This window comes from Mytilus californianus, unplaced genomic scaffold (genome assembly GCF_021869535.1).
Source record: "Mytilus californianus isolate M0D057914Y unplaced genomic scaffold, xbMytCali1.0.p SCAF_7, whole genome shotgun sequence".
In the NCBI taxonomy this organism is placed as follows: Eukaryota; Metazoa; Mollusca; class Bivalvia; order Mytilida; family Mytilidae; genus Mytilus; species Mytilus californianus.
The window spans coordinates 97,437,749-97,451,037 of record NW_026262723.1 but is presented as its reverse complement, the minus strand read 5'-3'; the positions used below and the strand labels follow the sequence as shown (position 1 = coordinate 97,451,037).

Here is a 13,289-nt window from a genome sequence, read left to right as displayed (position 1 = left end):
ACTCTTATCTGCCCTTAACATATCATTATATGCCACATGCTTTGCTTGATGTTAGACAGCATTACAGTACACACCCCCACCAGAGTCAAATTATTGCAAATGTCTTTTAAAATGAACATAAACTGTTAACACAGAGATATGCCTCGCCTTTTTGTAATTTTGTTGATGCAAATGTTGAAATTAAAATAGCAATACTTTAACATGAAAGTTATGTAAATACTCAAAGTGAATGAACCAAGACTGAAAGTACATGGCTAAACAATCTCCATGGAAATGAGATGTGCTAATGCTAATACAACTGCATACCAAATACCATTGACTTATCATAAGTTGTCCCCTTTAAACAAACCTTAACACAAACATTAACTTGTAAACCATTTTAAAGTTACAAAGTCAATGAACTATGATGAGGGGGGTGGGCTATATAATCTCCATGGAAACAAGACTTGCAAATGCCAATAAATTTGCATACCAAATATCATTGACTTAATATTAACGGTTCATCTTAAACTGATCTAATCACAAACTAATACATGTAAACTAAGCAAAAATTTCAAAGTCAATAGACCATGACTGAGGGGGTGGGGCCAAATATTCTACATAGAAATGAGATGTGCTAATGCTTATACAACTGCATAACAATTAACATTGGTCAACCACTAATGGTTCCCCTTGAACAGACCTAATCACAATCTAATACATGTAAACTAAACAAAATTTTCAAAGTCAATAGACCATGACTGAGGGGGCATGGCCAAATAATCTCCATGGAAATGAGATGTGTCAATGCTAATACAACTGCATACCAAATATCATTGACCTACCACTAGACCTAATCACAAACTAATACATTGTTGACGCCGCCGCCGAAACATCATACCTGTGTCTCGCTTTTTGACTCCGTCAAGGCGAGACATAAAAGTGTCTCGTACTGGCAACTGACAACACCAATATTACATTACAGCAGAATTTTTTTTTGGCTGACTAATAACAGTACAACTAAATAAATCCAGCTTATTGGAATAATACGAAATCAATTTAGAGTTCAAATTTGGTTAATGGAACCACAGGGAAATTATGAGTTCAGGATTTAACTGCTCCTATTTTATATAAAGCTGAGTTTTAATTTATGTTCATGATTAAATGAAAAACTCAAATTCTCGAAATAATTTTTTTAAAGTCTAACAGTTACATGAGATTTAAAGATGTATATGTCGTTTATGTTAATAATAAAGAATCTATTGAAATTAATCTGTATCATGTTCTATCTTCCACACGAATGCAACCTAACAATTATTCATAAGGACAGTAATTATAAATTATAATTATAATATTTTGCCTGTTCAGTACACAATACTTGCTCATCTTTCAATAAAACAATGTTCAAAATTATTTAAACTTACAATTTAGATATTTTTGTTTTCTCAACACTTTTCCTTAACTTCTCAACCTCCCTGTCAGAAATCTTCAATTTTTCTGGAAGAGTACCAAAATCATCTAAATCACCAATTCCTGGAAAAAGAAGAAACAAATTTCATAAAACGTATTCTGCTCTTAATGTATGGGATATCTGTACAATTCAATTGATGTCTCATTAAAAAAAAATCTGAATACTGTAAGCATAAGTTTACAGCATCATTTTCAATTCATAACACCAATTTCTAAATATACCAAATTCTAGTAGTAAAAGGAAGAAAAAAAACAGCTGCAGTATATATTTCTTAGATTTTATCAGTTAGCATATAACATATTGTATAATCATAGTCAAACTAACCAGTAGAAGCTGATTTGATTGATACATCTGATCGATCTTTCTTTCTCTTTAATTTGTTGTTATTATCACTATTATTTGTTGTTGTTTGTTTAATTGGTATTGTGGTTGTTGCTGTGGTAACAGAACATATAGAGACTGGCGGATCATCTACATCCAAAGGTTTCTCTTTCTCTCTTCTATTTTTCTTATTTTTCTTGGACTCAGTTGCTGTTACAGTAGTCTCTGCTCTGTTGTTCTTGTTACGGCCAGCTTTGGTGTACTTGGGTTCATTGCCAATTGGTAAAGTAATACCAATAGTTGATGTGACTGTTGCCATTGGTGGTTCTACCCGTATCGGATCTTCTATGTCTTCTATCACCTCATCTTTTTCTTGAATATCTGTTTCAGGCTCAGGAGATGAACTTTTACTAAAATCAAAAATTGCAATAAATTAATTTCAACAAACATTATAAATTGTTTAAATACAGTGAGCTAACTTCTTACATAAATCAGATAAATGAGTATATAAAATTTTTTTTTTTAAATTTCATTTCCAAAACACCTAAACAAAATAAATAAATATTCATTATGAATGAATTAAAAGTGTCTTTCTCCCAAAATATTTTTTGGTATGCATAGGCATTATTTTTATTTCTTTTTCAAAAAGAATGTTAGCTGAAGAAAATTGCATTCCTGTCAATGCTCAATGATTGATTGATTATTTGGTGTTTAATGCAACTTTCAGCACTGTAAGCTATTTAGGGCTATTCCATTAAAAAGAATGTACCAGGGTCGGATGGCAATTATAAAAAATCCCGTTGGTTGTTGATGTGTTGAAGCGTGTATGGCCAGTGGCCCTTGGTGTTTAGAGAAACTAAGTATTGTTGGTTGTTGGTCTTCTTTGACAGTCATTTTTCGTGATTGTCGGTTTCAATGTGTTATTTTCCGTTTTTATTAATATTTGTTTTTGCAAGGACTTATATAACCGATTGTTTTTGTCTCCTGCTCTTATCGTGATATTTTGGAAAACAGAACTGTTCCCGCGACTTGCGCAGCGACAGGCGCAACGTTGTATTCTACCTATGGTACCAGTTCCGGAAGTGCAAGAGTTACTTCCGTTTAATGACAAGCACATGGCGAAGGATGTCAAATTCTATTGAAAATAATATTCGGATGTTCAAATTAGCGTTGGTCCGAGATCTGCGACCTTCCACTATTGCAATCGGACTTTCGTTTGGTTACTAGCTAGGCCCAACGGACCTTCGATTTGAAAGAAAATAAAAATTAACTTTGACGACCTTTTTAACCATCAGTATGGTCAATTCAAAGCCATATTACTATTGAGATCGTACACCCCTCCAGGGATTTTTCTAGCATTCCACAGGGTCCAAATACCGGACCCATTCCTATTGGCAATGGCAAACACCCTACGTTTTTCCCAATTTTCAATATTTCATGAATTTGGGACCAAAACTTCAAAACGATCTCAAAATTTATTTTTATCTTTATTATTTATGACAGCGATGCTCAGTTTGTTCAACCGCTAGCTTTATCCTGAAAATTGCCAAGAAGTAATGTGTAAATACGAGTAAAATCATATCTGACTGACAAAAACAACATTGAATAAAATGCTTCGCTGGGGCGCAGCTTGATACGACCGCAGAGGTCGAACCCTGAACAGTTGGGGCAAGTATGGACACAACATTCAAGCTTGATACAGCTCTGAATTTGGATTGTTATTAAATATTTGACACAGCATAGGTTTCTGACACAGAAAGAATGTGGTCTAAGAACTTGAATTTTTTTAATTTACCTATTATGTCCAAAATCAAAATACATGGTTAGATTCAGCATATCAAAGAATCCAAAGAATTCAATTTTTGATGAAATCAAACAAATTTTAATTTTGGACCCTTTTGACCTCAATATGAACCAATTTGATGACGGGGCCCAAAAATCAAAATACATGGTTAGATTCAGCTTATCAAAGAATCCAAAGAATTCAATTTTTGATGAAATCAAACAAAGTTTAATTTTGGACCCTTTCGACCTCAATGTGGACCAATTTGATGACGGGGCCCAAAAATCAAAATACATGGTTAGATTCAGCATATCAAAGAATCCAAAGAATTCAATTTTTGATGAAATCAAACAAAGTTTAATTTTGGACCCTTTTGACCTCAATATGAACCAATTTGATAGCGGGGCCCACAAATAAAAAATCTAAATTCATGGTTAGATTCAGCATATCAAAGAACCCCATATATTGAATTTTTGTTGAAATAAAAAAAAGTTTAATTTTGGACCCCAACTTGGACAAACTTGAAAACTGGGCCCATAATCAAAAATCTAAACACATGTTTAGATTCAGCATATCAAAGAACCCCAAGAATTCAATTTTTGCTAAAATCAAACAAAGTTTAATTTTGGACCCTTTGGACCTTAATGTAGACCAATTTAAAAGACGGGACTTAAAATTAAAAATCTAAATACACGGTTAGATTTGGAATATCAAAGAACCCCAATAATTCAATTTTTGATGAAATCAAACAAAGTTTAATTTGGTCCCTTTTGACCTCAATATGAACCAATTTGATAGCGGGTCCCACAAATAAAAAATCTAAATACATGGTTAGATTCAGCATATCAAAGAACCTCATATATTCAATTTTTGTGGAAATCAAACAAAGTTTAATTTTGGACCCCAATTTGGACCAACTTGAAAACTGGGCCCATAATCAAAAATCTAAATACATGTTTAGATTCAGCATATCAAAGAACCCCATATATTCAATTTTTGTTGAAATCAAACAAAGTTTAAATACTGGACCCTATCTTGGACCAACTTGAAAACTGGGCCAATAATCAAAAATCTAAACACATGTTTAGATTCAGCATATCAAAGAACCCCAAGAATTCAATTTTTGTTAAAATCAAACTAAGTTTAATTTTGGACCCTTTGGACCTTAATGTAGACCAAATTAAAAAACGGGACCCAAAATTAAAAATCTAAATACACGGTTAGATTTGGAATATCAAAGAACCCCAATAATTCAATTTTAGATGAAATCAAACAAAGTTTAATTTTGGACCCTTTTGACCTCAATATGAACCAATTTGATAGCAGGGCCCACAAATAAAAAATCTAAATACATGGTTAGATTCAGCATATCAAAGAACCCCATATATTCAATTTTTGTTGAAATCAAACAAAGTTTAATTTTGGACCCCAATTTGGACCAACTTGAAAACAGGGCCAAAAATCAAAAATCTAAATACATGTTTAGATTCAGCATATCAAAGAACCTCATATATTCAATTTTTGCTAAATTCAAACAAAGTTTAATTTTGGACCCTTTGGACCTTAATGTAGACCAATTTGAAAACTGGACCCAAAATTAAAAATCTAAATACACTGTTAGATTCGGCATAACAAATATATAAATGTGATCAAAGATTTTACAAATCTAATGCGCCATGCTGTGCAATTAAAGATTACTTCTTGAAATTTTTCAATATTTGAAATTTGAAAAAAAAATAATATTTGAAGAATAATTCTTTTTAATTTCTGAAATCTGAAATGAGAAAAAATTGACCCCCCACAATTTTTTTTTATCCCCCCCCCCCCCCACCTTTTTTCCCCCAAAAAATTCTTTCCCTCAAGATATGGTCATAATCTCAATTCAAATTTCCAATGGAGTTGGCAACCATAATTACCCATTTAAATTTACCATAGTGCTAACTTAATCTATTTTATAATAGAATTAAAAATATAGTGTCAAATCTTTTATATGGATTTTTTTGTAAAAAAAAAAGATGCAACATTTGCAGATATTTTTACTGGTCTTCCTTTATAAATATGCATTTCTTTAAACATAATTTAAAAGCAGTGTAAGGGAAGTAACCAAAGCGTTGTATTTGGATTACCTCCCTTACACTGTTTTAAATTATCTTTATTGTTCATTAACCATTACTTTATACATAATTTAAAAGCAGTGTAAGGGAGATAATTTCAATGATGTATTTGATTTATCTCCCTTACACTGCTTTAAATTATGTTTTGTACTAAAGTATTTGTCCATTAACCAGGACAACCTTGTTTTTCCCCCTTTTTTGCCCTTAATTCCTAAACGGTTTGAGCCATAACCCCCCCAAAGCAAATCCTAACCATCCCTTTGTGGTATGGAAACTTGTAGTATAATTTCAGAGAGATCCATACACTGTTGCACAGTTATTGTCTGGAAACTAGAAAATGCTTATTTTTGGCCCCTTTTTGGCCCCTAATTCCTTAACTGTTGGTACCATAACCCCCAAAATCAATCCCAACCTTCCTTTTGTGGTATTTAACCTTATGGTCAAATTTCAAAAAGATCCATTCACTTAAACTAAAGTTAGAGTGCGAAAACCAATGTGTCTTCGGACGACGACGACGCCAACGTCATACCAATATACGACCACAAAATTTTTTTGCGGTCGTATAAAAACAATGGATGCCATAAACCGGAAATGAAGACGATTACAATACCCGATCAGATTCGGGGGTCGGATAAGGGTAATTCCGGGTTTGCCGATCAAATACAATAGAAAAAATAATAATTCCAGGCAGGTGACAAAATACATCTATGATGATGAAATATAAACACTAGAATTGAAAAACAAAAGATATATGGAAAAGAAAGAAAAAGCATGAAATATTTTATACAGAAACTCAAAATAACTTTTAGTTCACAAATTTTCATGTCAAAATCCAATGAAATGTGACAGTAATTTTCTTTGTCATTAATAAATGTTGATATTACATGTAGATGTTTTTATAGAGTATACATATATCTACAATTCCAAGAGGTCATTTCTTCTCAATTTTGAACGGCCAGTAAAAATCTGGAAGTTTCTTACTTTATTTTTACAGAGCTAATATAATAGTGCAACTAGATATGATACATTTAAACAGCTTTGAATTTGAACTATTACTTTAATTGTATACTCGGGTATGAATTGAACAATATAAAAAAAAAAGATACACAAATAGCCCTTTATATCATAGTAATAACCAAACATTGTAGCTCCTTGACCCTGTCCACCCCTCTAAATTGTCCAGCAACTATAATGTTTAAATAACAATTCCTTTGGTTGTGGTAAATTAGAATAAAATAAGTTAGATATATTCCAGTTGGTTCTTGTATTATTATGAAACGACTTCCTGTTGGTTGGTGTTAAGATACATGGTACATTCCTCTTGGTCGTGGGGGTACTTAAAAATTGCCTTCCGACCCTAGTACCTCCTTTTTAATGGATTAGCCCTTAATGGCAACCAGTTTTAATTAGTGGAGGAAGCCGAAATGCCTAGAAAGTACAATCGACCTTAAAATGAAAACTGATAGTCCTAGTCAATTAAGATTGTAGTTGAACGCACCTGCCATGTGCAGGACTCGAACTCTAAACCTCAGTGTTGACAGGCTACTGATGCAGAAGTTTAACTAGTTAGACCACTCGGCCACTGAAGCCCCAACACTCCAGGAAGTCTATCCCTTAAAACAATGTATTTTCATATGTGACCTGACAAGGCATAAAGTATTACAAAAGTTAATAAATTGAGAAATAAGTACAAACTTACTTTGTGGTTGGATCTTTTTCTTTCTCTTGTTTTTCCTTCTTCTTTTGTCTTTTCTTTTCTCTTTTTTTAGCCGCAACAGCTCTCTTTTTCTCCTGTGATTCTCTTTCCTTGTCTAGTTCTTCCAAAAGTATGGATGCTATCTTGTTTGCCTCTGCAGCTTGGCGATCTTTAGCACTTACAATTATTTCCATTGACTGCTGACATTTCTTTGCCAATTCCTAAAATGTTATTGTAACAAATAGTGTTTAGCCATGGCAGCCATGTTGGTACATGCACCAGAATATAATTAACAAACTATAATCTGGAAGCTGTAATGATGAATATTGTCAATGTTTTTTTAAATTGGTTCTGTATTTTCTGAGGAGAAAATCTTTGAAAAATCCCTAAAATCTGCAACATTTGATTAATTGATTAATGTTTAAGACCAGTTTCAGCACAATTGGTTATATCATTGCAGCCAGTTTTAATGGTGGAGGTAGTCAGAGTACCAGGAGAAAACCATGACCAACGGAAAACTGAACAATCCTAGTCCCAGGAAGTGTGTTCCAAATTAGATTCACAATGTTAATGTTTGAATGTCATTTATCATTAATTAAACTTAGGAGAGTAGTATATACAATAGTCTTCTTTTTTGGAATGAATGAACATTTAAAGGATAAATAATTACACTAAATCTATATCATGATATTCAGAGAAGAAAAGCACAAAAATTCATTCAAGCAATCTGTTAAATAACTGATAAAAATCATCCCTGTTTATATCAAGATCACCATTAAACAATGTTTAACATAAAAATAGTTAAATAAGTTTTATATAATTCATATGTTACCTACACATTGTTTTACTTACTTTATCTTGAACAGTAGAAATGTATCTAGATAATTCTTGATCTGATGGAAACTGGTTTACATGTTTAACCATCCATTTGACAACCTTAACATGCCCCTTCCTGAATGCTGCCATTAAACATGATACTTTTCTATTGTCTTGACTATCAATGTCAGCATGGGCAGAAACAAGTAACTGTACTACATCTAAATGTCCACCTGAAATAAATATTTCTCTCTGTTAAGTTTTTCATCTTGACATTTTATTTAGTAACTTAATTCTACAAAGCACTTTAAATGGTTATGTCTGCAAACTTAACTATCATTGCTCATTTTTATAGGTTTTAGCTGGAATCATTAAAATTAATAAACAAATAAAACCAGATGTACTGTGAGCTTTTGCTCATTAATTAAACCTACCACTCATTGTTGTCAACTCTTATTATGCAGTAAATAGGTAAATCGATTAAATTATCACTTGTGGTTGCAGGTAGACTAGAGACAATAGTATTATGCAGGTGACAATAATCTGATAAGAGGTTTACAAACAGGTCATAACTATCAACCACTCTTTTTTGTAGAACAAGGAATTTAAAGAGCTTCCCTTTATTATCAAAAGGGTTACAATAATATGAATGTGTGCCAAAAAAATTATTAAGTCTATAACAAGAAACCGATTAGATCTACTAAATGTTTACAAATACTAACCATTACATGCTAACCACAGTGGAGAATTGCCTTTCTTGTTCTTAACATCAACTTGAGCACTTCTGAAATCATATAATGTTCTCATAATGTAATGGAATTCATCTTAATCCACATAAATTACACATAATCAATCTTTTTGTCAAATTCAACTTTAATACAATAACGCTAAAACTCTAATGTTTTAAACAGTCATTGTGGTATCTCAAACTGAACAAGACCAGGTCTGTGCATGCAATTGATTGAGGTAACATGTATACTGAAGCATAACCAATCATTCCCTTAAATAATTGAAGCCAAGAAAGCTTTCCACTGTTAAATAGTGATTGGTAAACATATGTCCAATTTCACCTGCTTTCATCTTGTTTTTTTTATTTTGTGGGTAGCTGTCTCAATGGCAATCCTTTCATTTTATGATTTACCCTTAAGTTAATCCAATGAAAATCCTTACCTTGACAAAAGTAATTCAACAAATCTATAATGTCCTTTATCAGCTGCAATGGTTAATGCTGTATCTCTTGATGATGGGACAGGTGGAGCATTGACATCAGCTCCCTTGTCTAACAAAACACGCCCAACTTCTACATAACCACCTGACGCTGCTTCCATCAATGGTGTCAAACCAGTCTACAATTAAGCATATTTGTTTCAATACTAAAAACAAATGAAGATTTTTTGCAATAATATCAACAGCTAATTCCCCCATCATTATTCTTTACAGGAAATTTTTTAATTTTGCAACCTATAAAAGATTGAACTGTGGCAGTATAATTTTTTTCCACAATTTGTTTTCTTCCAACACGAATATAAGAACTCAATAAAAATAATAATAAAGGTCAATTTGAGCCAATATTTGTGAATCCTTTTTTAAGGATCCCAAAATCCATCACCTAATGAATTACTGATTATTTTCCTAACTGTAAATTTATGTTGTTCAGACAAACCCCTTTTCAAACTCAATACCCCCCCCCCCCCCCCCCCCCCTTTATACAATTGACCTATTCATAACATAAATAAATTTTAATTTATAATTGTACATTTGTTCAAATAAAAATATGACTACTACTTAAACCTAATAAAAGTACCTAAGAAAATCACTCACCTTCGCTCTATGTTCAATGTTTGCTTTTCGGTCCACAAGTAAACTCACAACTTCATGACGACCTTGAAAGCATGCTAAAGTCAAAGCTGTATTTCTATTAGTCTCAATCTGAAAATTGATGGAAGGTACATAAACATGTAGGATAGTTTTACAGTACTACTGTATTTATATTTTTTTCTATAGAATATTATTTTTGTGCTTGATTTATGGAATTCTCAGGTTTCTAAAAATCTGCATGAAATTGTCTAGAATTATTTACATTTCTATGAATGGTGGGGTATAATTTACATTTTCAACAATACCCCAGCCATTTTACATCTGTTTCTGGAATAGCCCTTTTCAAAAGTTTGATATAAAATTCTGTCATATTACTGCTATTTTTTATGATTTTTCAAGTGTGATTTCAGATTACCAGACACAATTACCTTTGAAATACATTAAATAAATATTGTGTTCAAAATGAATTACCTGTGCATTAATATCACTGCCCATATCAAGTAGAAGCTTCACAGCTGCTGTATGCCCATTCATTGCAGCCAACATCAAAGGTGAAATGCCCAATTTACTGCCAGTCCTTTGAAATAGAATTATATACTTGATTTGTGTGAATTCAAAAGAAAGATCATTAATTTTATTTACGAAAAATGAAAATCTGATTTTGGTTAAAAATGGTCAAATTAACATTCCCTCTAAACATTTATCAAGCTGACAGTTTTGTGTCTAATATTCAATTGAGAAGTTAAAAAGAAAATTAAGGTGCAAAGAAGAAAGTAGATTTCGTTTATTTTTCAACTTTGTTATTGTACAAATACACAAGAAGATTGATTTTTACATATTCAAAACAATTCATAATTTTCTAATTGCAAGCCACATAGTCAATTGAACACAAATCTTACCTGGAGTTGATTTCGGCACCATGAGACAGTAAGAGTTTGATGATGTTTACATATCCTCCAGAGGCAGCTAGACTAAGTGGAGTGTAGTCAGATACATTTCTGTGCTCCTTATTAGCCCCACGACTTAAAAGTAACTCAACAACCTGTGCAAATAGATTTAGAATAATTCCCAATTCTACTGATACTCAAGTCTGAGTTAGTAATTTTCAATTTTGGCATTACAAGTTTTTGAATACATTCATCACAACATTTTCTTCATCAAATTTGACCATTTCCTTGCTAGGTTCTTGATCCCTTTATTTTTATTTCCATGGTGCTCAGTACATTTAGAAGTTAAAATTCCTTGAAAGCATTCTCATTCAATTTAACAGATTATGGCCACCGTGAATCGGTTAGCAGATATATATTTTTGTAATCATTATTCTGATTTGTTTTTCATATTTCCTGTCTATATGTATCAAATTATCAAAGATGGCACCAAGATTTGTATGTTAACTACCAATGTGCAGTTAACTATCCATGTCCTTATACTGAAAAACTATTCAAAATGTCAACTTAAATCCCTTTAGGTTTTTCAGTATAAGGACATGGATAGTAAAATGCACATTGCTAGTAAACATACAAATCTTGGTGCCATCTTTATTTAAATAAATTATTAAAATGCATCAGCAGATTGCTAATTTTATATTTCTAAAATTCAAAATATCTTAAGGCATAAAACTTGGGGTTCTTTATTTGCTTCAAAATATTATTTAGCCTAAATGTAAAATTAAGACTTTTGTCATAAAGTCCGATTCTGTGCATTTACCTCAAACCGTCCTCCAGAACAAGCTAGAGACAATGGTGTATCTTTTGTTCTTTCTGACTGTGCTTCCATGTCAGCACCATGATCCAATAAAATTTCCACAACATCTACATGTCCTGCTGTAGCAGCTAGTATCAATGGTGTAAATCCTGAAACAGATATAACATTTACAAATGATTAATGTCAACTGGATTTTTTTCCCTTTACACCAGGTTCAATGACAGGAAATTTATTTATTGATCCAGAACGACTTTATGGTTATATCAATGGTTTTGATGTGTTTCCCTAAAATTCAAAGTTCTGTGGATTCATCTATTTTCGTGAAAAATTGCCTTTTATGGATGTGTGATTTAGTGGATTGCCAGTCTGCATACAACCTGATACCAAATTTGAAATTCAATTGGTATCCAACTAATGAATCCACAGTAAACAGCTTTTAACTGATTACAATGTTTTTATGCTAGCGTATGCCTTCATGAGACTAATTTTATTTTAAAACCATTCCCATGTGCAAATATTTTTCCAAAAAAGAAAATTTGTTTACTGCTCACCTTTCTTGTCCCGATGTTCTATGTCAGCTCCTTTGGACAATAACAAACTGACCAGTTCAGCATGACCTCCATGACAGGCCAGAGTTAAAGCTGTATCATGATTGCTCTCTGTCTGAGAATCCAAGTCTACTGGAGCACAGAGTGGTGAAATGCTCTGTGGAGAAGCTGGTGAAGGATTGGGTGTAAGAGGAGTGGAAGGTGGAGGAGTTATTGTCTCTAGACCTTGCATGCCTGGTACTGTCTGGTTGTTATAAAGATGACGCTTTGGTCGTTGGTTTTTGGGCATGGTTGCTGGTGGTACAGGTGGTGGCTGTTTAATCTGTTGCTGGAGCTGTTGTTGGAGGAGTTGTGCCTGTTGTTGTTGCTGCAGTAACTGTTGCTGCTGTTGTTGAGACAACTGTTGCGGGGATATCAGGTGAGGTTGGATCAAGGGTTGTGGTATAAACGCCTGTGGCAGTGCTTGAACAGTCTGAGGTTGTTGTTGCAGCTGCTGCTGTATATACGGTTGAAGTTGACTGATTTGTTGTCCAATGGTTTGTTGCTGAACAATTTGTTGCCCTGCAATAGGAATGTGCTGGGATGCTAACTGTTGCTGGGCAGCAAAGTTTGGTTGTGATAACATCTGAAGTAGTTGTTCTTGTTGTTCTGGTGTAAGGGTTAGTTGTGGGAACTGAATAGTCTGAGTTTGTTGTTGTTGAACCTGTATTTGTTGTTGCTGTTGTTGTTGCCTTACTGATAAAGTTTGAATCTGTTGTTTATAGGCAGCAAGAGTCAATGATCCAGGATTTGCAATTTGTGGTATACCTTGTGCAATTGCTGAAAATAGAAATATATAAATTGTTAAGTCAACTGGTCAACTCCCATCTTATTAATACTTGATGGTTGAATGCAGAACATGGTTCAGTCAACGTGTTGTTTATTTTGCTCCAAAACCTATCACTATATATATCTAAAACTGCAAAGAATTACCTTATGACTGAAACAAATAAGAATGTGTCCAAAGTACACAGATGCCCAACACGCACTATCATTTTCT

The 13,289-nt window shown here is 33.0% G+C and overlaps 1 protein-coding gene across 3 annotated transcripts in view; it reads right to left on the bottom strand.

Moving 5' to 3' along the window:
- Nucleotides 1-13,289, bottom strand: part of LOC127708807 (ankyrin repeat domain-containing protein 17-like) — a 46,864-nt gene that overhangs the window by 12,381 nt on the left and 21,194 nt on the right. For all 3 annotated transcript variants that reach the window (XM_052213930.1, XM_052213929.1, XM_052213931.1), the window contains exons 16-26: nucleotides 12,254-13,069; nucleotides 11,706-11,851; nucleotides 10,898-11,040; nucleotides 10,470-10,575; nucleotides 10,002-10,109; nucleotides 9,351-9,526; nucleotides 8,903-8,964; nucleotides 8,217-8,413; nucleotides 7,368-7,585; nucleotides 1,775-2,181; nucleotides 1,404-1,512 (exon numbers count right to left, since the gene is read on the bottom strand). In XM_052213930.1, coding sequence (XP_052069890.1) covers nucleotides 1,404-1,512; nucleotides 1,775-2,181; nucleotides 7,368-7,585; nucleotides 8,217-8,413; nucleotides 8,903-8,964; nucleotides 9,351-9,526; nucleotides 10,002-10,109; nucleotides 10,470-10,575; nucleotides 10,898-11,040; nucleotides 11,706-11,851; nucleotides 12,254-13,069 — 2,488 coding nt within the window. The remainder of the gene's footprint in view (nucleotides 1-1,403; nucleotides 1,513-1,774; nucleotides 2,182-7,367; nucleotides 7,586-8,216; nucleotides 8,414-8,902; nucleotides 8,965-9,350; nucleotides 9,527-10,001; nucleotides 10,110-10,469; nucleotides 10,576-10,897; nucleotides 11,041-11,705; nucleotides 11,852-12,253; nucleotides 13,070-13,289) is intronic.